Source organism: Symphalangus syndactylus, chromosome 18 (assembly GCF_028878055.3).
Source record: "Symphalangus syndactylus isolate Jambi chromosome 18, NHGRI_mSymSyn1-v2.1_pri, whole genome shotgun sequence".
NCBI lineage: Eukaryota > Metazoa > Chordata > Mammalia > Primates > Hylobatidae > Symphalangus > Symphalangus syndactylus.
Genome location: NC_072440.2, coordinates 67,469,088 through 67,492,239, shown reverse-complemented (window position 1 = coordinate 67,492,239; position 23,152 = coordinate 67,469,088). Strand labels below are relative to the sequence as shown.

The 23,152-nt window shown below is 58.4% G+C and overlaps 1 protein-coding gene and 1 long non-coding RNA gene across 2 annotated transcripts; one reads left to right on the top strand and one right to left on the bottom strand.

Annotated features, from left to right (window-relative positions):
* Positions 1–420: 420 nt before the first annotated feature.
* LOC134733573 (uncharacterized) lies at positions 421–3,813 on the bottom strand. Its single transcript, XR_010117169.1, has 2 exons — positions 3,005–3,813; positions 421–1,221 (listed from the first exon to the last, which is right to left on the bottom strand). It is a non-coding gene; the product is annotated as an uncharacterized lncRNA (long non-coding RNA).
* SMTN (smoothelin) lies at positions 1,321–23,074 on the top strand. Its single transcript, XM_055252632.2, is given in 22 exon segments — positions 1,321–1,533; positions 1,710–1,778; positions 1,781–1,836; positions 6,459–6,607; positions 6,986–7,079; positions 7,172–7,250; positions 7,345–7,442; positions 8,170–8,490; positions 8,579–8,651; positions 9,277–9,348; positions 9,430–9,951; positions 10,144–10,316; positions 12,249–12,341; positions 13,769–13,921; positions 14,000–14,075; positions 15,201–15,365; positions 15,462–15,524; positions 15,733–15,802; positions 17,135–17,308; positions 17,529–17,646; positions 18,213–18,364; positions 22,766–23,074. Coding segments are annotated over 22 exon segments (3,003 nt in total). The 5' UTR covers positions 1,321–1,451; the 3' UTR covers positions 22,917–23,074.
* Positions 23,075–23,152: the final 78 nt, after the last annotated feature.

Genomic DNA, 23,152 nt, shown 5'->3' with positions numbered 1-23,152 from the left:
GATCCTGGTGCTGCCCCAACGTGTCCGGGGGTGGAACCCGGATGTCTAGACAGGAGTTCTGGAACGTCCAGACCTAGGAGCCCCCACCCATAGGAGAGCTCTAAGCCATGGGATAAAGTTCCGAAACTGTTGGGGGAAGACGCCCGCGGATTCCTAAGAGACTCCACGCCCCACAGGGTCGCTAGTCTGTGGCGGCAGAAACCCTGGGGAAGCTGCCACAGAACCCTGAGGCCCCTCACAATGTCCGGCGACCCCAGACTGTGTGACAGAGAGCCATGGGATTGGAGAAGGGCACCGGCAGGGATCTTCTTATAGTCCCGTGGGTATCCTAGATTAGGCATTAGGGACACTTGCCCCTTAGAAGAAAAAACATGGGGGGAGTCAGAATGTCCGCAGAACCTAAGGCTGGTGAGCACTGGACAGTCTTGAAGAGGTTTAATCCAGACAGAGTAACTAGGTAAGAGGCAAGGATCCTAACAGGCAGAGATTGGGAGGTTGACACCTCTGAGCCTACCAGGATGGGAGGAGGAGCAAGCGGTGACTTGAACAGGCTGGGACCCACACACCCCAACTGTGTGGAGCGGTAAACCTCACCGCCCCCCCACCCATGCACTGTATGGGGTGACTTCCCAAGTGACTGTTCTGAAGAGAGGGAAGGGATGATTGAAAGATGAATCAACAGGAGGTAGGGAGCAGTCCTGGGGCCATACATTAGTCAGTCACCATACATTAACTAAGCATCCACAGTGTGCCAGACCAGGGCCCCTCAAATTCCAGACAGACATTAGTTGGGGCTACAGGAGGAAGGAGAGATCTGCGCTGGGAGGCTGGGCCAGGATTTAGGGGTACATTTTGATGGGCAGCACTGGGGCAAGATGGGGCTCTTGCCTCTGTCACTGAGAGTGTTCCAGGCCCTTGAGGGCACTTTGGAAGGGAGCTTCGGAAGCTGGAGATGACGAAGATTTTGATTACATCCTTCTCTGTCCTCTAAGTCTTTGGCTTCCTCCTTGCTTGGTGACAAATCCTTGGCCGTCTCCAATCCTCTCAGTTTGCCTGAAATCCGGAGGTTGGGCAGGTCACCTTCTGAAAGCCCTTCCAGGTGGGGAATTGAATTCTGTATGAATTGGCAGGAGGTGCTGGGTGCCTGGACACCTGGCTTCAGGAGGTCTGAACAGCAGAGCTGGCTCCAAAAATCGGAAGACACAGTGTACCTTCCTATACCTGGGGGAATGACAGTGGTGGTGGCAGCAAGAACTATGGGTTCAGCCCACAGCCAGAAGCTGAGGCTGCAGAGTGGGTGGGGGCTGGGTAGGCCCTGGGGATGGGTGGGTGGGGCAGGAAACTGGAGACTGGAGTGCACCCCCTGGTGGTGAGCACAGCTTGGGTGGGTCTTGCCGGGCCCTGGTTTCTCAATCCAGGTCCCTGCCCTCCCTGTTTGAGGTTTAGACAGGATGAGAATCCATCCCAGGCCACACAGCAGACTGGCGGCCAAGCTGGCAGGGCTGGAACCAGAGACCCCCTACCCTGGGTTTGGTGAGTTTTCCAGCAAACCACCCTAGGGCAGAGGGCAACTTCCAGCCAGGAGCCACATTACAGGATGGGACAGGAATGGACGCTCCTAGGTTAGAAAGGGAAAGTAAGGCACAGAGCCTAAGTGCCTGTGGTTTCTAGAAGCCCCAGCATGCCTGATTCATGTCTGTCCCCTGCAGAATTCTCTGAGCTGGTGACAGGTGCCACAGGCACTGGGGATCTCACCAGAAAGGAACCGACGGAGCTAGGGGCGAGATGGCAGACGAGGCCTTAGCTGGGCTGGATGAGGGAGCCCTTCGGAAGCTGGTAAGTGGCCCCATCACCCACTGTGGGGACAGGAAAGCCAAGCCAGAGAGGCAGGGTCAATCCAGGGTACCTCTCAGCTGACAGGAAGAAGTGATGGGGGAAAGGTCAGGAGGAGGGGGACATGGGAACAGGGGTAGGCCAGTTCCATGTGGCTGATGAAGAGACCCTTGTGGCATGTGCCTGTCCATGCCTGGTGCTGAAGCCTAGTCCCTCCCAACCCTCCACAGCCACCACCTGTTTAAACAGTAACTGCTGTGGACTCGCCCATATGCAGCCACAGGTGTGGGGAGGCTGGATATGCCTCTCCAGAGCAATAGCTGGGGCAGTGCCCACCCCTGGAAACTGGCCCAGTGATAATAGTAGCAGCAATGATTAATAATGCCAAGGCCTGGTAGGGGGCAGGCTGGGTACTGGGTATACCATGTCACAGAATAATCACAGTAGCTCTGAAAGCCTGGGCACTGCAACTCAAGAGTTGAAATCACCTGCTCAAGGACACCCATCTAAGAAGGAGCTGTGCCAAAATCCCAACCCCATAGTGGGCCACGGGGGACCAGAGTCCTGGGAAAGTCAAGGCTGGACAAGGCCATAAGAGAGAGACAGGCTTTGTGGGCCCTTGTGGATTCTGTGGCTTCTCATCTCATTTTTCTACTCTTGAGTCTCAGTTCCTCTACCTGTAAAATGGAGGTGGGGAGGGAGATGTGTGTGCACACAAGCTCTAGGTCCTAGAGTTGGCATGGGGACAGAATGAGGCATGGACCAGATCTCAGGTGGAGGAAAGATGAGCCTACTCCATCCCCTTTCTTGTTCCTCTTCCTGAGAGCCCTGTCTACCCCCATGCACAGAGAGGCTGTAGGGCAACCCAGTGGGGCAGGGCTCCTTCCCCAACCCCCAAGGCCAGGCAGCCTGACCTGGAGGAGGGGCCAGAGGAGTTCCATCTCCCCAGTCCCTGACCCTTGTCCATGGGGGTAAAGATTTACCTTACCTAGAAGACAAGTGACCCACCCCACTCTCATACCCTCCCCTGCAGGCAGAGGCTGGAACCAACCAGCGTAGCCCAGCCACTGGGCAGTGCCCAGCTGCTGCCATGACCTCCCCAAGGCACTCTGCCTGTATGTTCTCGAATCAGTGCATTAGACTCTCTGGGTGTCTGCCGCTCCACTCTCACCGCAGGATGTGTGCAGCCTGGAGGGGATGGGGTTGGGTTTCCAAAGGTGCCCACCAGGCAGTTTGACCTCCCCTCAGGAAGTCCAAGTCCCAGTGGGGGTCGTAGAGGCAGCGCGGTCCAAAAAGAGGGAATGCCAGGCCAGGATCCCGCGCATCCTCATCTCAAGGTGTCCACAGGCAGGCTCAGGGTTCTTCAGCCGCCACCTCCCTCTCTCATGCGAGGCTCAGGCGGCGCTGGAAAAGAGTTTCCGAGAAGAAGCTGGAGCAGTGGTTGAATCTCTGGGAAAGGACAGATGAGAACCTGCCCCGGTCTCAGGATCGGTGCCGCTCGAAGCCTTTCCGACCCCGGGAGCGGCTCCTCCAGCACCCGGCGCCCGCCATTACTGCGCCCCGCGCGCCGGCCCGGCCCCCGCTGGCCTCGTGGCAAGAACGGGGGCGTCCCGAGCCAGGCTCCTCCCCGCGGGGCCGGGCCTTATAAGGAAAAGCTGGGCCCGCTCCGTCCGCCCTGCGCCCCAGCGTCTGGCTGAGTTGGGGACGCGGGCAGTCGCTTCCGGCCCCGGCTCCCGCACATTCTTGAGGATTGGGCGGGGGATGGGCGGAATGGGGGCGCCCGGGGACTTGCACGCCGCGTGCCCCTCCAGCACCAGCCGGGACGCCCTCCGCCTCGGTCCCGAGTTCGAGTTCGACCTCCGCCACTCAGCTGGGTGTCCTGGGGACCTTGGTTTCTTCCCTTTAGATCGGGACACTGAAGCAGGCGGTAGCGGGTGTCTTCCTACCTGCCTCCCCCTTCGGCGCCTAGCGCGAGGCTGGGTGGGCGAGGCGAGGGCGGCGCCCTGCGAGAGAGGGCGGTCGCAGAGTCTGCAGGCCTTCAGCGCCCCCTGGCGAGGCTTCGCTCCACCGCCGGCGGGACCCCCATGGGCAACTGGGGGAGCTGGGACTGAGGGTCTGGAGAGTCCCCTCCGTTGTGCTGTTGGGGAGACTGAGGCCCAGTGAGACCTCAGGCCCTGCCAGGCGTTCCCAGCAGCGTGGGCAGAGAGTACACGGAGAGCCGGCCCCCCAGGGGGAGGAAGCACCCTCTTTCCTCCCGGGAGAATTTCACTGGGCAGTTTCGGAAACCGCCCCATCCCCTTCCCCTTCCCCCTCGGTAGACAATGGCGCTTTGTACTTCCTTCCCTCCCTCCCACAGCTCCCTCCATACACAGCGGTGGGGCCTGGGAGGGTGGAACTCGGGACACACAGAGGAGACACTGTGGTCCAACCTTTGCCTCCAGGCCCAAAGGGAAGGGTCGTGCGAGAGGGTGACCAGTGGAATAAGGTTGTCAGTCTCCAGCCTTGCCCACCCACTTTGGGGGATCAGAGGGAGGCTCCCATTTTCCAGATGGGGACACTGAAGCTCCCAGGGTTGTGTTGTAGAGGTGGCCAAGTTCCTACATCAGGCTTTTGTCAGAGACAAGGACCCCATCTCAGATCCCAGAGCACTGAGAATGGGGACCTAGGAGACAAAAGGCTAGCCCTTGCCCCTCTGGGCCTCTTTACCCTCTGTCCCCTCCGGCCCCCAGCCTCCAAATGTACCACAGAAGGCTCTAGGCCTGAGACACAGCCAGGACCGGGGGCTGGGGAGTGCGCCTCATTCCCCCCACCTCTGCTATAAGATCTCTTTAGGCCTCAGAGCATCTCTAGTCCAGGCTAGAGGGGTCTCCAACACAGTGCCAGGATCCCTGAGGTCCCCACCATGACAAACAGACCCCAATAGCAGAGCTGTCTTCAGTCTAGGGCAGGCCCTGGAGTCAGAGAGACCTGGGTTCAAATCCTGGCTCAGGTCATTTGACCATGAGCAAATCACATCTCCTCCCTGGACTTCAATCTCCTCATCTGTCAAATGGGAATAACACAGTATGTAGGGTTTTTGTGGGCTTAGGACAAGTAGGGAGCTCAGCACAGGGTTTGACTCACAGGCTCTCCATAAATGTTACTGATGCCTCGGGGTATCCTGCCCTTCCCATTTGCCCCCTCGTCTCTCTCCCTCCTCCTGATTGGCTAGAACCAAGTATGGGGGTGATGCTTATTGCAACTGCAGCTATGTACAGGAGAGCCCAAGTCACTGTTCCCAACCCCACCCACTGGCAAATGAAAAAACCAAGACAGAGAGTTTAAGGCATATGCCCTTGATCACCCAGCCAGGATTGGACTGGGGCTGGAACCAACTAGGGGCTCTGGCCTGAGTTTCAGGGGGCCTTCTCATAATTCCTCAGGAATGTGGAGCCTGGAGGGCTCTTCCCCCAAGACTCTCCCTGCTCTCTTCAGACTAGGACAAGCTGGCTCATGGCTGAGTTGGGCCGGCCCACACTCCCTGCTGAAAACTATCTCCATCCCATCCCCAACCTTGCCACCTGGCCTTCCCACTAAGCAGAAAGGAATGACAGGCGGCGCTAAAAAGGGAGATGATAGAGGATTCTTTGGCCCTACCCCTGAATGATTTGGGGGGTGGGGACAAAGGAAATCATGCCACCTTTACTGGCTCCCATCTGGTTATCAGACCCACACTGGAGGCTTATCTCTGCCACTATCTTCCAGGGGAACCCTGGGCCAGTCCTCTCTGCCTTGAGCCACGGAGGATCTGTATGTAGCAGGTGGCTCTACATGGTGGAGATGTGGGGCAGGCAACAGGATTGGCTGACTCACTCCAGAGAAGGTGTTCTTTCCTGAACCTGGTTAGACCAGTCACCCCCAATTTCCCAGGAACCGAGGGATTGAGAACCGGTAGAAGCACCTGTCACCCAGGGATGCCCTCTATAAGGCCCTGGGGTGACCCCTAGTGCCAGCCACCTTATATGTCTGGGGGATTGGCCCTCCCACTCTGCGCCCTGGCTCCTTCGATGGTGGCTAGGGCCAGGCCAGTGCAGTGGGGACAATAGCCCTTAGCCAGGCAGGACTCCTGAGCACCTGCCCTCAGTGTCCCCATCTGTGGATGAAGCAGTCAACCCCTAGCTGGGCTGTGGTGTTTGGTGACTAGACCATGGGAGCCTCCCTTGCTCAGAGGGTGGACTTCAGCTGTCACCTTTCCCTCTAGGGATCCTGTTAGTGGCCCACAGGGTGGCCTTTCTCCTCCTCCTGCAATAGCTCCCTGGCTTTTGGGGATCTGGGCTCTGAGGGGCAGGAATCGAGTCGTAGAAAGCAGTGCCTGGCTTGGCACCTGGCACAAGTGGGCAGTTTCTGGCTGTCCACTCAGTTGTGTGCTCTGTGAACCACAATGCAAAGTGGGCTCCCCAAGATCCCTGAAACAGTGGGCTAGGTCTACCCCCAGGACCCTGCGTGGGCAGGCAGGCATGTGAACAGCTTGGGACATGGGGAATGGACACAGGCCACACATTGTGCCCCAGGCAGAGCCGTGGGCAGCTGGTGCCAGCCCTCCGCCTCTGGCAGTGAAAATGACCTGCCCCTCGCCCCCACTGCAGCTGGAGGTCACAGCGGATCTGGCAGAGCGGCGGCGCATCCGCTCAGCCATCCGGGAACTGCAGCGGCAGGAGCTGGAGCGCGAGGAGGAGGCCCTGGCATCCAAGCGTTTCCGTGCCGAGCGGCAGGACAACAAGGAGAACTGGCTGCAGTGAGTAGTGGGGGGTGGAACATGCGGGTGAGAGGGTGAGTGTGCACCCCGGCTCAGCTCATGTGTGCAGGCAGGCATGAGCACAAGTGCATGTGCCAATGGCAGGCGTTCTGCACACGCTTCTGGAAAAACAGATGTTTGTGGGCATGGAGCATGTACTGATTGTGGCGTCGTGGCTGTGCTGGTGTAGACAGCATGTTTGAGTGTGTGGTATTAGTGCCCACGTCCATGGGCATATGTGTATCTGTGCAGAGGGTGTGCACAGCCACATGCCCTTCTGCCAAGGTTCTGGGTACTCTGTTCTGGCTCTTACCCTTAGCCCACATCCTCCACGACCTGGCCATGGCAGTGGTGGTTACAGTCATGATGTCTCTGCAGCTCTCAGCAGCGGGAAGCTGAGCAGCAGGCTGCCCTGGCACGGCTGGCAGGGCAGCTGGAGTCCATGAACGATGTAGAGGAATTGACTGCACTGGTGAGGCCCAGGCTGGGGCAGAGGATGGGGGCAGGGCAGGTGAAGACCTGGATTCCACAGCCCAACACCCGCAGCCTGCCTCTCACCCACAGTTGCGAAGCGCTGGTGAGTATGAGGAGCGCAAGCTGATCCGAGCTGCCATCCGCCGCGTACGGGCTCAGGAGATTGAGGGTATGTGACCTGTCCCAGCCCCACCCCTGCCCTGCTGTCTGTTGTCCACAGCACCTCCCCGCCACTCACCTGCTACTTGTTCCTTCCCTTCCAGCTGCCACCTTGGCTGGGAGGTTGTGCAGCGGGCGTCCCAACAGTGGCTCAAGAGAGGACAGCAAGGGGCGAGCGGCACACAGGCTGGAACAGTGTGAGGTAAGGAGGGTGGGAGGGTGGCCCAGTGTCCTGTGCCCACGGATGCCAGTAGCACAGAGTGCCTGTGTGTCTTTGCTAGGCTGGTATTTGACTGTAAGGGGCCCACCCCTGCCGTCCAGCCTCTATTTAGCAGCCAGAGGGATCTCCCAGAAATGCAAATCTGGCCCTGGCACCTCCCCTGCTTCAACCCGTCCCAGGGCTGCCCCTCACCCTCCACACAGCCCACATCTTTACCTTGGCTTATGGGGCCTGAATGTCAGACCCCAGCTGGCTCACAGTTCACTCTTCTCCAGAGTGTGGGTGACAGGTCAGGCCATGCAGGTTCCCTAAGTGGCCAGCAGAGGCTGCTGGGTCCACGGTCCTGGCAGGACCCCACTCCCACTCCAGATGAACCAGGCTGAGGCCAGGAGTCAGGAACCTCCACTCCAGGGATCTATTAAGGCTCCCGTCCCCAGTAGGTCTCCTGCCATACCCACCCACTGACATCAGGACCTGGTGCTCTCTGAACCCCTTTGGCTAGGTAGTGCCAAGAGATTGGGAAGTGGGGATCAGAGACTGCCCTTAGCATGCCAGTGCCAGTGCTTCCGCAGGTGTGCCTACAGGAAGCCATGCCCCACCACTCTGCTTTGCATGCCCTGCCCTGGGCACTTGCCAGCCTGGCCCTCAGTGGTGGGGGTGGGACTCGAGACCTAGGGAGCCTTGGTTGCATCCTATGGGTCCCTTACAGGTGCCAGAGCGAGAGGAACAGGAACAGCAGGCAGAGGTCTCAAAGCCAACCCCCACCCCTGAAGGCACCAGCCAGGATGTGACCACAGTGACACTCCTGCTGCGAGCCCCACCTGGGAGCACATCCAGCTCACCTGCCTCACCCAGCAGTTCACCCACACCTGCCTCTCCTGAGCCTCCATTGGAGCCTGCCGAGGCCCAGTGCCTTACAGCTGAGGTTCCAGGCAGCCCAGAGCCACTCCCCAGCCCACCTAAGACCACCAGCCCTGAGCCTCAGGAGTCTCCAACGCTTCCCAGCACTGAGGGCCAGGTGGTCAACAAGGTGAGTCTGGACGAGGGGCAGGGATGCCAGGCAAGTGAGCGGGTCTGGGAGTCAGGCCTTGCTCAGGCCGTGTTCTTCTCCCTTGCAGCTTCTGTCTGGCCCCAAAGAGACCCCTGCTGCCCAGAGCCCCACCAGAGGCCCCTCTGACACCAAGACAGCAGGTGAGGGTCCCAGCAGGGGTAGTCACAGGCATCTGCCTTCCCCTCCCCCACCTCCCTTTCCCTGCCTAGAGAATGGACTCTTGTGCCTGGCAGCTCCAGCTTCCTCAGGTCCGCGCAGTCCCTGATACTGCACCCCACCCCTGAAGTGTCCCCGCCCCCAGCTAGGCCAGCCTGCCCCTCCACCCCCATGGCTAGAGGCCTCCCCTGCAGCCTTGAAAGGCAATGGGCCTCAGGCACATTCTTCTCCCCAATAAGGGAGTCCACCCATCTCCCAGCTGGAGCTGTGGGCAGCACTGGCCAGGGGGGCTGTCCCCCCTCCCCATCTGCAGGAAGGATCTGGGCACCCTTCCTCCGGCCTAAGCCTTGCCCGGCCCCCAGGAGTGTCCAAGTCATCCTAGGGTCAGTGTGGGAGGAGAAGGAGGTGCCTGTAGGAGAGATGCAGCCGAGTGGGGATGCCGGAGTGTGGGAGATCCAAGAGGGGATGGAGAGGTGGGGTGGGGTTGAGTATAGGAAAGGGTGGGAGGCTAGGGAGGTGTAGAGGAGAGGATTATGAGAGGTGGACACCCACTATCCCCTGTCTTTTCTCTTTCCCCACATGGCCATCACCCCCTCCCCAACCTGCCAGACGTGGCTGGACCCCGACCCTGCCAACGCTCCCTGTCGGTGCTCAGCCCCCGCCAGCCAGCCCAGAACCGAGGTACTACCTGTTCTCACCCTGCCTAGGATCTGGGCAGACCCTGTCCCTCCCAGTCACTGACAGCCCTCCTGTTCCTTCTAGAGTCCACCCGCCTTGCCATCGGACCTTCCTCGTTCCAGCGGGCTGGCTCTGTGCGGGACCGTGTCCACAAGTTCACATCTGATTCTCCTATGGCTGCTAGGCTCCAGGATGGCACATCCCGGGCTGCCCTAAGTCCCCTGACACCCGCAAGGCTCCTGGGCCCCTCCCTCACCAGCACCACCCCTGCCTCCTCCTCCAGCGGCTCCTCCTCTCGGGGCCCCAGTGATACCTCCTCCCGGTTCAGCAAGGAGCAACGAAGAGTAGCCCAGCCCCTGGCCCAGCTTCGAAGCTGCCCCCAGGAGGAGGGCCCCAGGGGGCGGGGCTTGGCTGCTAGGCCCCTTGAAAACAGAGCAGGGGGGCCTGTGGCACGTTCAGAGGAGCCTGGTGCCCCACTGCCCGTGGCTGTTGGCACCACCGAGCCAGGGGGCAGTATGAAGACCACATTCACCATCGAGATCAAGGACGGCCGTGGCCAGGCCTCCACAGGCCGGGTGCTGCTGCCCACAGGCAACCAGAGGGCAGGTAGGCACCCCCCACTGCCTCCCCAATGGGGATGAGTGCCTGCAACCGCACTTCTGCATTCAGGACAGGTGCTGTGGCCAGGGCTCAGGGTGTCTCCAAAGGGTGTGCTGGGAGCGAGGGCACTATCAACCTTGTCTGGCACTGCCCTCACTCCACCTGATCCTCCTGACAGCCACCTTTCTCCCCACTCAGAACTGACACTGGGGCTGCGGGCGCCCCCAACCCTACTCAGCACCAGTAGCGGGGGCAAGAGCACCATCACCCGTGTCAACAGCCCTGGGACCCTGGCTCGGCTGGGCAGTGTCACTCACGTCACCAGCTTCAGCCATGCCCCCCCCAGTAGCCGAGGAGGCTGCAGCATCAAGGTGAGCCCCTCCTCACCCCACCAGCTTCACCATCCGTCAGCCTCACATATACTGCTTCAGGGTATAGGGCTAGCATGGTTCCTCTGCTCCTCCCCTACTGCACACACAGAGAAACCGAGGCCCAGAGAGGGAAGGTGGCTGCTTACAGACCACAGCCAGTCGGTGGCAGAGCTAAGGCCAGACCCTAGCATATCAGCCCCTAAGTGTGTTGGAAGCTTACTCTGTACTGGCGTTAAGCTTCCTAGATGCTGATCTCTGATCCTTAGTCCAAAATTGGTTGGTTCATTCCTGGCGAATAGATGGGGAAACGGAGGCTCAGAGAGGGTGGTAAGGGCTTCCTCCCCTTTTCCTGTGGCAGCCCCAGTGCCCCTGCACCCACCCACACTGGACATCAGCCCTGAGGTATAGAGCAGCTCATCTGCTCATCCAAGATCAGCCTGGCCCATTAAGAGATTGGAGATTAGTGATTAGCATCTGCGTCAGCCTCCCTGTGGGGGTTGGGCAGAAGCTCTGATGGGGGACAGACAGGCAGGGGGGTGCCAATCAGGTGAGGCAGCAGCCTAGCAGATGCCTTGGGAACTGAATACACAGCACCCTTCCATTATTCATTCCCAAGCCCAGGATCCACTAGCCAGGAGCTCAGCCAGGAAAGGGATCCCCAAGCGGGCCACCCAGCTGCCCAGGTAATGCCCTCTGTGCTAAACCAGGGACTGAACAGAACTTTGGCTGAGGTGAGATGGCTAGAGCCAGCTTTGGGCCTTCTCAGGGGAGACGGAGAGAGTGAGGGAAATAAAGCACCCTTCCTTTCCAAAAAAGCAGGATCCAGCTGCCCTCTGACAAGGGATCATGTGGGGTGAGGTAAGGGGACCAGCTGAGGCCCTTGAGGTGGATGGGAGGTGCTACAGTGAGACCTGGGTCTGACAACACCAACTTGCCTCAGTTTACCCATCTGGAACCAAAGGGTGACGTGCCTATAATGTGCTTGCTCAAAGTCTGTGGTTGGACATGAGCACCATGGGCAGGCCAGAGAGCATTTATGTCAGACCAAGACACTTTTTGTAGCAGATCACTCAAAGTCCTGCCTCCCTGTGCCTCCATTTCCCCCATCTGTTCCAGCTGTCTAAAACAGCTGGAGTTAGGGTAAAGGGTAAAGGAGTATAGGCTCTGGAGTCCAGCAGACTGATTCTCACAGCTAATGTACATGGTGGCTCAGACAGGTCCATTCCCTGTTCCCTGCCTCAGTTTCCCCACCTGTGAGGCATGGGGCCCTGATCTCAGTGATCTTCAGAACCCATGCATTCTTACTATGCTGCAGGCCTATGATTTCTGTAGGGCTAGAGCCAGGCCTGGCGATCCGCCTGCTTGGGCAGGCCCCCCCCTCCCCCACTGCCCCTTCCACGGAGGAGCCCAGAATAGGTTTCTATTTGGGCTGCAGCTCCAGCTGGCTGGTGGCGGGCTGGGAGGCAGGGGCGGGGCAGGCCCGCTGCCCTTGCCTTTGCCCTCAGACCAGCTGCAAAGACTCAGACACTGTCAGCCAGAGGCAGCAGCCCCTGCCACTGCCCCACCATTACCCCCCATAGAGTCCCCACCAGCACCATGCCGGGGGTACCAGGGCCTGGGCCTGAGCTGGCCGCAGCCCTTGAGGAGCAGTTGGGCCGGGCACTGGAGGAGCTGCGGGCGGTGGCTGAAGCAGGCCGGGTGGCAGTGACCCAGGCAGCTGAGGTAGCTGTAGCCACCGTGGAGCCGGTGGCCCGGGCAGCTGAAGAGCTGCGGGCAGAGAGAGCAGCGCTGAGCCGGCGGCTGGATGCCCTGAGCAGGCAGGTGGAGGTGCTGAGCCTACGGCTGGGGGTCCCACTTGTGTCCGGCCTTGAGCCTGAGCTGGAGCCCAGCGAGCTGCTCCTGGCTGCCGCCGACCCCGAGGCCCTCTTCCAGGCTGCCGAGGATGCTGGGACCCCTGTGGCCCACCCACCTGCCTTCAGCACCCGCCGCCGCTCCTCCACCAGCACCACCCGCAGCACTAGTCTCGTAAGTCCTTCTGGGTTGGTGGGAGGGGGTGGTTTTGAGCCAGGCTCTGCCTCCTCTATGACTTTAGGTATGTCACCACCTTCTCTGAGCCTCAGTTTACCTATCTTGACAGGGGACTGGGGCACTACTGCTCTAAGACTAGGGCAAGAGGGTGCCAGGCTCCAGCCCTGAGGCATGCATGGCAGCTGCCTTGGCAGCCCCTGGCATGACCCAGGCCCCAGCCCCCAGCTCCCCGCTGCCCTGCACCCTAGCCAGACCAAGCCTCCCTGAAACAGCTGCCACCTCGGCTCTCCTTACCTTTATAGCAGACAGAGAGGCCCTGCCAGGAGAGGAAGGGCCATAATAGTTGGCTTGGGGCCTTGTCTTCAAGGGGCTAGGGAGATGCCCTGGAAGGGCTGCAGGGCTAGAGACTCCTTAGAGGATGGTTTCCAGCAGGGGCAAGGCAGGCGGAGGTGGTACAGAGGAGAGCTTCATAGAGGTCTTGGCTCAGGGCAGCCCCAGTCAGACACCTGGTCAGGAGCCTACAGGCCCCAGGCCAGCCGTCTTGGCAAGGTGGCAGGCAGATGGGGGGCAACATGTGCTGCCTGGGCACTGGCCCAGGAGGACCTAGGCCTCGGGAACTGGCAGCACAGAGCAGAGCCTGCCTGGGAGGGGGCTGGGAACAAAGCAGCAAAATGAACTGAGGTTCAGGAGTTAGGCTGCCTTCAGCTCAGATCCCAGGCTGCGTCACACTTAGAGAGAGGCTGTGGGCAAGTCAGTTAGCTGCCTTGAGCCTCAGTTTTCCCTTCTGTTTTTTTTTTTTTTTTTCTGGTCTTGTTTTGTTTGTGACAGGGTCTTACTCTGTTGCCCAGGCTGGAGTGCAGCTGCGTGATCATAGCTCTCTGCAGCCTCTAACTCCTGGGCTCAAGTAATCCTCCTACCTCAGCTTTCTGAGTAGGTGGGACTACAGGTGCACACTACCATGCCTAGCTAATTTTTTATTTTTGTTTTTTTAGAGATGAGGTCTCGCTATGTTACCCAGGTTGGTCTCAAACTGCTGGCAACAAGTGATCCCTCCCCCCTCGGCCTCCCAAACTGTTGAGATTACAGGCATGAGCCACTGCGCCCGGCCTTCCCTTCTGTTAAATAGGGACAGTAAAATCCCTAGTGCTTATACAACACTTACTATGGACTAGAAATCATCATTATTATCACTATCCATTGTATTAATACAATTCTGGGTACGTGGGAAGCCCTACAACAAGACTGTCAGTGCCTCTTCCCTGACTGATGCTGACATGGCCATCTTTGGGCAGGCAGGCTGGCAGGCTGGTGGTTATTTCCAAGGCGTGCCAGCAACCCTAGGATCTGCTCCCCTATCCACTAGAGACATGATGAGTTTCACCCACACCCCTGCTTAAAGTCCATGCCCTCTCCCCACCCTGCAGATGGAACCAGAGCCAGCAGAGCCTCTCGCTGCAGCAGTGGAAGCGGCCAATGGGGCTGAGCAGACCCAAGTGAGCAAATCACCAGAGGGGCGGAACCCTCTGAGCGCTGAGGAGCTGATGACTATTGAGGATGAAGGAGTCTTGGACAAGATGGTATGGCCAGATCCGGTGGGCTGGGGGTTGGCAGAGGCCAGCAGGCACCAGGTAGGCAATGACGGGCTCTATATGCAGCTGGATCAGAGCACGGACTTTGAAGAGCGGAAGCTCATCCGGGCCGCACTTCGTGAGCTCCGACAAAGGAAGAGAGGTAGAGAGCCAGTTGCCCTACCCTAGATCCAGCTGCCCCATTCCCCAGCTGCTCCCCTCATACTCTGGGGTCCATTTGTGGACACCCCAGCTTAATAACTGCCCTACCCAGCTTCTCCTTCTCTAGACCCAGCAGTTCCCTTGGCTATTCCCCGCTGGATCCAGCTGCTCCTTCCCTAGCTCCTCTCCCACTGGTGACCCCAGTTATTCTCCCCAACCAGCTTCTCTTCTCCTTCCTAGACCCAGATACTCCCTCCCGCAGCTACCCTCTCCTTGGATCCAGTTGCCTCTCAAAGTACTGTCAACGACTCCTTCCCTGAATCCAGATACTCCTTCTCCCTGCTGCTCCTCTCTCCCTGAAGTCCACTGATGGCCATCCTAGCCTCTGCCCCATCCAGCTTCCCTTTTCCTGGACACAGCTACTTCCTCCCCCAGATAGTTCTTCCCTGGACACATCTATTCATTCCCTTAGATTCTGGGTTCAATTGCTTCTCCTCTCAAACACTCTCAATTACTCCTTCTCTGAATCTAGCTGCTTCTGCCAGGGCCCACTGATGGCCACCCCAGTCTCTATCTCTACCCACCTACTTCTATTTTAAGCCCAGTTAACCCCCTTCACTAGCTTCTCTCCCAGCTCCTCTTCCCCTGGATCAGATTGCTTCTCAGATCCCATCAATTGCTCCCTTCCTGGATCTAAATATTCCTGCCTCCAGCTGCTCTTCTCCTCCAACCAAAGACCCACAGATGGCCCACCCAGCTACTTCCTCACTCAGCTTCTCCTTCCTTGGACTCAGCTACCCCCTCACTAGATCTAGATACCCCTCCTGACTTAGCTACGCATTCCTATAGAAACTCCCTTCTTGGATCCATACCCCTTTGAGTTTAGCTATTCCGTATTCTCTAGTTTCTGCCTGAGTCCCTCAACCCCTTTCCACACTCCATTTCCTGTCAAGTTATGGCTGTCCCCTCAACCCAGCTGCTCCTAGAGAGGCCCTTGTTACCTGTGTCATTCATGTTTCTAACAAGCCACCCTCCACCCCATCTTGTGTGCCCCATGCACCTGTGCATCTGTGCTGTGTGGGCGTTGGTGGCCCCTTTGCGCATGCATGGGGCATCCCCTGCCCAGACCAGCGGGACAAGGAGCGGGAACGGCGGCTGCAGGAGGCACGGGGCCGGCCAGGGGAGGGGCGCGGCAACACAGCCACTGAGACCACCATGAGGCACAGCCAGCGGGCAGCTGATGGCTCTGCTGTCAGCACTGTTACCAAGACTGAGCGGCTCGTCCACTCCAGTAAGGGGCCAAATGGGGCCCAGGGCTCAGGGTGGGAACACATCCTCCCCCGGCCCCCAGTGCCTTTCACATCCTTCTCATCCTCTGCCCCTGCAGATGATGGCACACGGACGGCCCGCACCACCACAGTGGAGTCGAGTTTCGTGAGGCGCTCGGAGAGTAAGGCCACCTGGCGTCGCCCTGTGCCTGCCTGCCTGTCCGCCCACCTCCTCCGGCTCTTCCTTGAGCTCTCTCTCCGTGTCTTCAACTGTGCCGTCACTTTCTCTTCTCTGCCTGCGGCTATCACCGCCCCTCCATACAGCCTCCCATCCCATCTCCTGATGTCCAGCCCAGGCCCTCACCTGGTGCCCCTTCCCCTTTTTTGCAGATGGCAGTGGCAGCACCATGATGCAAACCAAGACCTTCTCCTCTTCCTCCTCATCCAAGAAGATGGGCAGGTGAGCACCAGCACCCAATCCCTGACCATAGAGGAGTCAGGGCCACAGGGGACCTAACTGCAAACCCATTTTACAGAGGGGTGGGCTGGGCACAGTGGCTCTTGCCTGTAATCCCAGCACTTTGGGAGGCTGAGGCGGGCAGATCACTTGAGGTCAGGAGTTCGAGACCAGCCTGGTCAACATGGTAAAACCTCATCTCTACTAAAAATGCAAAAATTAGCCGGGCATGGTGGCAGGCACCTGTAATCCCAACTACTGGGGTGGCCGAGGCACAAGAATCACTTGAACCTTGGAGGTGGAGGTTGCAGTGAGCCGAGATCGCTCCACTGCACTCCAGTCTGGGCAACAGAGCGAGACTCAGTCTCAAAAATAAATAGATAAATAAATAAATAAATAAATAAATAAATAAATAAATAAAACAGAGGGGTAGACTGGGATGCTGGGAGGTACTAGGTCTATAGCCAGGGAGGGGCAAAGTTGGAGTTAAGGATCCTGCTCTCTTTGGGATCTCATTTTATTATCAACCACACCACAGGAGAGGTGGATGCTCAGGGAGGCCAGTGGGTTGCTTAGGGGCTCACACCTCTGAGTGGCCGCAATAGCATTGAGCCCTTACAGAGGCCTACGTACCACACTGAGCTGCCTGGTGGCACTGCCACTTCCCAGTATCTGCAAACTATGTCCCAGGTCACACAGCACCTTTATACCTTAGCCCCATGAGAAAGGAGGGTACCCTCATGTAACAGAGGCTGTTGGGGCTGGCAGAAATCAGGAACAGGATCAGAATCCAGGATGAGAACCAAAGGGGTCCAGGGACTCTGAGTCAGAGAGACCTTGTTCAAGTTCTAGTTCCACCCATCACGTCCTCTGAAATCTTAGGCAAGTTACTGCCAGAGGTCTCAGTTTCCTCACCTTTAGTGGAATTGGTAAGGCCCCTCCCTGCTCTTGTGAAGTTTAAAATGGCACACAGGAAAGGATCAACAGAGATGAATTATTATTATTACTATTATTATGCTAGTCATCATTTTTATTATCGGATAGTGCCCAGAAGCTGAACTCCCCTGTAACTTGAGGGTACAATGAGCCTTCTCAGAGAACTCCTCGTGGGTAGGGGAGGAGGAGGCGGAAACCTGTTGAAAACCTTGCTGTCATTTGAGCCTCAGTGTACTCCTCTGAAATGCGTGTGATGAGGACGCCTCCTTCCCTGGCAGGCGTTTGTGGCAGTGGAGATACTACTGTGCTACAAGACCCCCTCTCCTCCTCGCGAGTGGTGGCCCAGGCTGGGGAGCAGCCCTCCTCTCCCTGCCTAACATTCGCCTCCCCAACCCCTAGCATCTTCGACCGCGAGGACCAGGCCAGCCCACGGGCCGGCAGCCTGGCGGCGCTCGAGAAACGCCAGGCCGAGAAGAAGAAAGAACTGATGAAGGCGCAGAGTCTGCCCAAGACCTCAGCCTCCCAGGCGCGCAAGGCCATGATCGAGAAGCTGGAGAAGGAGGGCGCGGCCGGGTGAGCTGCAGAAGTGGGCTGGGCAGTGGGGGGCGGGGCTTAATAGGCAGTGAGGGGCGGGGCTTGATAGTTGGCCCGGCAGAGGCTGGAAGACCGCGCGGCTAGATCTATGGTGCGAAGGCCCGAAGGTCATGGAAGGCGGGGCCTGGAATCTACTGGGTGGGCCCACCGAGGCATGCCCCTTATAGTCGTGTGACCTGGTCCTGACACCGCCCTACAGCAGCCCTGGCGGACCCCGCGCAGCCGTGCAGCGAGCCACCAGCTTCGGCGTCCCCAACGCCAACAGCATCAAGCAGATGCTGCTGGACTGGTGCCGAGCCAAGACTCGCGGCTACGAGGTGAGCCCCGGGAGGCCAGGGGGCCTGGAGGCCTCCCCAGACCTCCGCTCAGCACCTCCCTCTTAGCAGAGATCCTATTCCCCAGTACACTTCCCGCCACTGTGTGGCCTCACAGCGAACGTGGAAAGGGCTCTTGGGGTGAGGAAACTGAGGCTTAAAGAGGACACAAGGCAAGCCCTAGATTCCAGAATCAGTGATGAAGTAACAGGGCCTCTTGGGTGGTGGGCAGGGTTCAAGGCCGGATCCCACTCTTGGAGTCCCCTCCTTGTTGCTCTGTAGGAGGCCCTGAGTCAATTTCTCTAAATGAGGGAAGGAGTGATGAGGCATGACCATAGCCTTAGCTGGGTGGCGCTGGGCCTCTCAGTAGCTCTGTCCCTCGAAATCGCAAATATGGGAGTTGACAGGCTGACTTGGAGGAGGCTTATGTTCCAACTATTCACTCACTGTGCAAGCTACAGGGCCTCTCTGTGCCCAGTGCCCTAGGTCTGGAATACCAGAATGCTGAGGGGTAGACAGCAGGGGGGAGTTGCCCCCAGGGTCCTGACCAGTCCTCCTACGGCTTATAGCATGTCGACATCCAGAACTTCTCCTCCAGCTGGAGTGATGGGATGGCCTTCTGTGCCCTGGTGCACAACTTCTTCCCTGAGGCCTTCGACTATGGGCAGCTTAGCCCTCAGAACCGACGCCAGAACTTCGAGGTGGCCTTCTCATCTGCGGAGTAAGTGTGGGCCCTGGCCCTGCTAATATTGCTGTACATCTGGGGCTGGACATCGGGACCAGGCCCAGTTGCCCTGAGAACCCCTGGAGCGGGCCAGCCACATTGTCAGTCAGCGGCTGAGACCCCCTTCCCCAGAGAGTCCCCGTCCTTCTCCATCCCCGCCCACCTGCTGCTGAGCGTGCCAGGTGCCCGCCGGAACGAAGGAGCCGCAGGCCGGCCTACCAGCCTGGGCCAAGGCCCACCAGGTGGCCCTGTCCATATCCCCTCCATCCTCCTTCTGCCCCCTTCTCCCTCTCTCTCCCTTTCTCTGTCCTGCTCTCCTCCCACTATCACCAGAGCTTCCTGCTCCCACGGGATCCCGGCTGGAGATTCCAAAAGGAGGCTCCTGGCCCGGGCACCGTGCCCGCCCAGCCTATATAGTGCTGCCAGAGGCTTATATAGGACCTCAGCAAGCCCTCCACTTTGGAATCGTTGCCCCGTCTGCTCACCTCACCCTCAGCACCCTTCTCCATCTGTCTTCCCTTCTTTCCCCTTCTCTTTCTGGTTTCCCTCAGATTTCTTCCTCTTCCTCCTTCTCCTCTTCCTCCTCCCCTCACCTCCTCTCACGCCTCCCTCACCCCCTCTCCCCGGGGCACAGCCCTCCTCTCCAACCTTGGTGCCAACGCCATCGCCCCCACCCCGCGTTCCCGCTTGCCCCTAGAGTTCTCTGCACCTGTGACTGGTTTGGCCCCCACCCCTGTCTGCATTGCACACCATTAGTGATGGGTAGTGAGCGGCACGTCCACAGTGGGGAGGCGGCATGCGGGGGGCTGGCAGACTGCAGCACTGGAATCGTAATTGAACTCATGTCTCTGTGTGTGTGTGTATGTGTGTGTGTCTCTGTTTCCCCCCCTCTCTCTTCTCTGCCTCTTCCCTCTCTTCCCCACCCGGGGCCCTGGCCTCCTGCCCCCGTCCCCCACCCCTTCCCGGCCCCCTACCCTCCCCAGGACCCATGCGGACTGCCCGCAGCTCCTGGATACAGAGGACATGGTGCGGCTTCGAGAGCCTGACTGGAAGTGCGTGTACACGTACATCCAGGAGTTCTACCGCTGTCTGGTCCAGAAGGGGCTGGTAAAAACCAAAAAGTCCTAACCCCTGCTCGGGGCCCCACGGTGAGAAACGCCGCCTCTCCCACCTGCCCCGTTTCACCAGAATCTGCTCAGCAAGGCCAGAGAGGGTCCAGGGAGGCGGGTGGGGGAAGTAAGGGGGGCATTTAGTCAAGCCATAGCCCTGTCTTCTGGCAGTTCAGTGCCCAGCAGGCAAGACCATTCTAAATGAGCAGTGATGACCCAGGTGAGCAGCACTGTGATGGGGGAAGCCCAGGGGAGGTGCCTGACCCAGGCTGCAGGTCTGGGCCCCCCATCTGAAAAAAGTGCAAACTAAGCTGGGATCTGAACAAGTTCAGGCTAAAGGAGGGAGAGGGAGTTCTAGGCAGAGGGATCAGCCTAGGCTTAGCAGGGCAAGAGAGCTGGAGAGGGCAGCACATCAGGAAGGGAAGAAACTTGAGTCTGGATATAAGGGAGGAGGAGGGGGCCACAGTTAGAAGTTTGACCTTCAGGCCAAGCACGGTGGCTTATGCCTGTAATCCCAGCACTTTGGGAGGCCGAGGTGGGCAGATCACGAGGTCAGGAGTTCGAGACAAGCCTGACCAACATGTTGAAACCCCATCTCTACTAAAAATACAAAAATTAGCTGGGCGTGTGGCACACGCCTGTAATCCTAGCTACTCAGGAGGCTAAGGCAGGAGAATCACTTGAACCCAGGAGGTGGAAGTTGCAATGAGCCGAAATCATGCCACTGCACTCCAGCCTGGGTGACAGAGCAAGACTCCATCTCAAAAAAAAAAAAAGTTTGACCTTCCTCCTGAGGACAACAGGAGTTATAAAGGGTTTCCAAACAGAGAAGGGATGGATGTAGCATTCTAGGACCTTCCTTGGCTGAGAGATGGGATGGACTAGATGGCTGGAATAGCTTAAGAGCTAGAGAGACAGGCTTCCCAATAGATCTGGTTTGGAGAGGGAGAGGGAAGGTCAAGAAGTCTGCCAGGCTCCTGTGTGGGCACTGGGGAGTTGGTGGTGCCATACTCCAAAGTGGGGAGCTCAGGAGCAGGACCAGTTCAACAGGAAGATGTTTCTAGCTGGGGACTCTGGATCCTAAGCCAGCTGTGGCATTTCCTCTCTGGTCACCTCACCCCAGTACCAAAGTAGAGAATTCAGATCCTGAACTAACTTCCCCATTACAGACAAGGAGCTCAGAGAGAGAGGTAGGCTAAGACTGTCCTGGGGGTGGGAGGGAGAGGGAAGATGGTTAGGTCAGAGCTGGGGCCAGAAACTGAGACTCCAGACTCCCCAATTAGTGGCTGTTTTCCTTGCCCCATCACTGCATTCCCGCCCATTTTGTAGAGAGGATTAAAAATAGAGGCCCAGAAGGAGCAAGGGGATTGGCTGAAGGAATGTGAGTCAGTGACAGGTAGGGGCACACTCAGATGCCCCTCAGGGCCTGGAGCCATTGTGGGGGGCAGTCCACATGTGCACACACACACTCAGAGAAGGAGCGCAGATGAGTGGAGGATGGGCTTGGTGCTATCTCCAGATCATATATGGACTTAGGAGATGCTGCCCAGCAAGCCAGCTTGGAGGGAGAGGGGCCCAGCCCAGCCCTGATCCAGTTGGAAAGTGTGACTCAGCCGTGCTGTTGCTCAAGTTGCCTGGTGTTTGGCCTGTCACTGGGGCAGCCTGAGCCCTGAGCCCTGAGCCCCAGTGTAAACAATGGCTTTATAAGGTCTCCAGGGAAGGGAGTGGGGCGGGAGGGAGTACCAGGTTGGAGAGGGAGGTCGGGATCCCCGGGACGATAGCCACAGCTGGAAGAAGCTTCAGAGAGAGGCTGCCTCTGCATCATGGTACAGCTTGGGAAACAAGCCCAGTCTGGGATAGGGATGACCCCAGGGGCACGTGGCACATCAGCAGCAGACCCAGAACCCTCTCACTCATCCTAAATTCTTGTAAGGTCTCAAATGAGATAGGGAATAACTGTCCTGTTCTAAAGAGGGGGAAACTGAGTCATAGAAAAGGGCCTTATCTAGCACCCACAACTGGTTAGGGATAGAGTCTGGACTAAAACAGAGGTTTTCGGTGTTCTGCCTCCCAGGTTTCTTCTCTGAAGGAGTCCAGGTGAGCTGGGGGTAGGCCCAGCCCTACCACAGTTCTGAGTTTGTCCATAAGGGCACAAGATGGGAGGTGGTCTTGGGTTCTCAGGTGTCTTGAGAATAAGGAGCAATTGTTGCCATTATGCCTTCCCCGCCGTAGGAAACTCATTCAGCAACGTTGAATGCTTGCTATGTGCCAGGTATGGCAGATAGGAGACAGCAAACAGGGATCAAGGTAGAAGAGGTCTTGCTCTGGGGATTGAGGGACAGGGGAAAAGGAGCCAGAGAGCAGACTCCAGCTTCAGAGCTCTGGGAGCTGTCAGTTGCTTAATAGGCACAACCCACTCACTCCAGAGTGGGGAAAAGGCTTTGCCAACACCCAGAACTGGGGGCCTGGGTCCCATGCGGCCTAGCCTGCACTTACTAAGCCGTGGGCCTTGAAACAAATGGCTCCTCTGCTCTGTGACTCAGTTTCCTTATCTGTGAAGGGCAGCTAGCATTCTGAAGGATGGCCAGAAGGGTGGTCCCACCCCTGAGCATGGCGTAGATGGTCCATTGGTATTGGCTGGGATCCTTATCTGCCTCCCCTGCTCTACCCAAGGCAGGTGATAAGGGTTAGAGAACCCCTCTGCTGCCCACACGTTCCCTGGCCTCCATCTCCAGCAGCAGTGTTATCCCAACCCCCTGTCAAAGAATAGGGGTCCCTGGGCCTCTCATCAGGAAGTAGCAGATCAGGCAGCTAGCAGACAATCATCGGTGGACCACAGGGTCACTAGAGTGAGACCTGTCCATAGATAAAGATTGGCCAGTGATGAAGCCCATCTGGGTGCAAAGGCCTAGCTGAGACGCTTCTACCAACTGGAGTGTGCCAGTGAGGGTGAGCAGAAGGCGGTCTCCAGGGAGAACATGGGCAGGATTTGGAGCCAGCACCTCCCCAGGGTTGGAGGAAACAGACCCAGGACCTGCCTGACTGGGATGGGGCTCTCTTCTGCCATCTCCGCCTCCACCTGCCTAGCTCTGCTCCCCCGCCCCGAGGGATGCCTCCAGGCTTGGATGGATGAAGCCAGGGGCTTCCTGCCTTCCTGGAAGGCTTTTCCCTGTCTGGAGTTTATGAAAGACCAGCAGGCAATGCGGCAATAAAAAAGACCTTGGGGTAGAGGGGCGCCACGAGAGGCGGGGCCGGCGCTGACATCCAACCCTGTGCCCCCTCCCTGCAGGATGCTGGTGGACTGTGTGCCCCTGGTGGAGGTAGAGGACATGATGATCATGGGCAAGAAGCCTGACCCCAAGTGTGTCTTCACCTATGTGCAGTCGCTCTACAACCACCTGCGACGCCACGAACTGCGCCTGCGCGGCAAGAATGTCTAGCCTCCCTGCCGGCATGGCCAGCCAGTGGCAAGTTGCCGCCCCCACTCTCCGGGCACCGTCCCCTCCCTGTGCGCCCGCCCACCGCTGCCCTGTCTGTCGCGACACCCTTCCCCCCACATACACACGCAGCGTTTTGATAAATTATTGGTTTTCAACGATCCTGACTCCTCCCTGCGTCTCCTGGGGGTGGGGAGGGGGTTTGAACCGAAGGCAGCTCGGCAACGTCTCCAATTCCA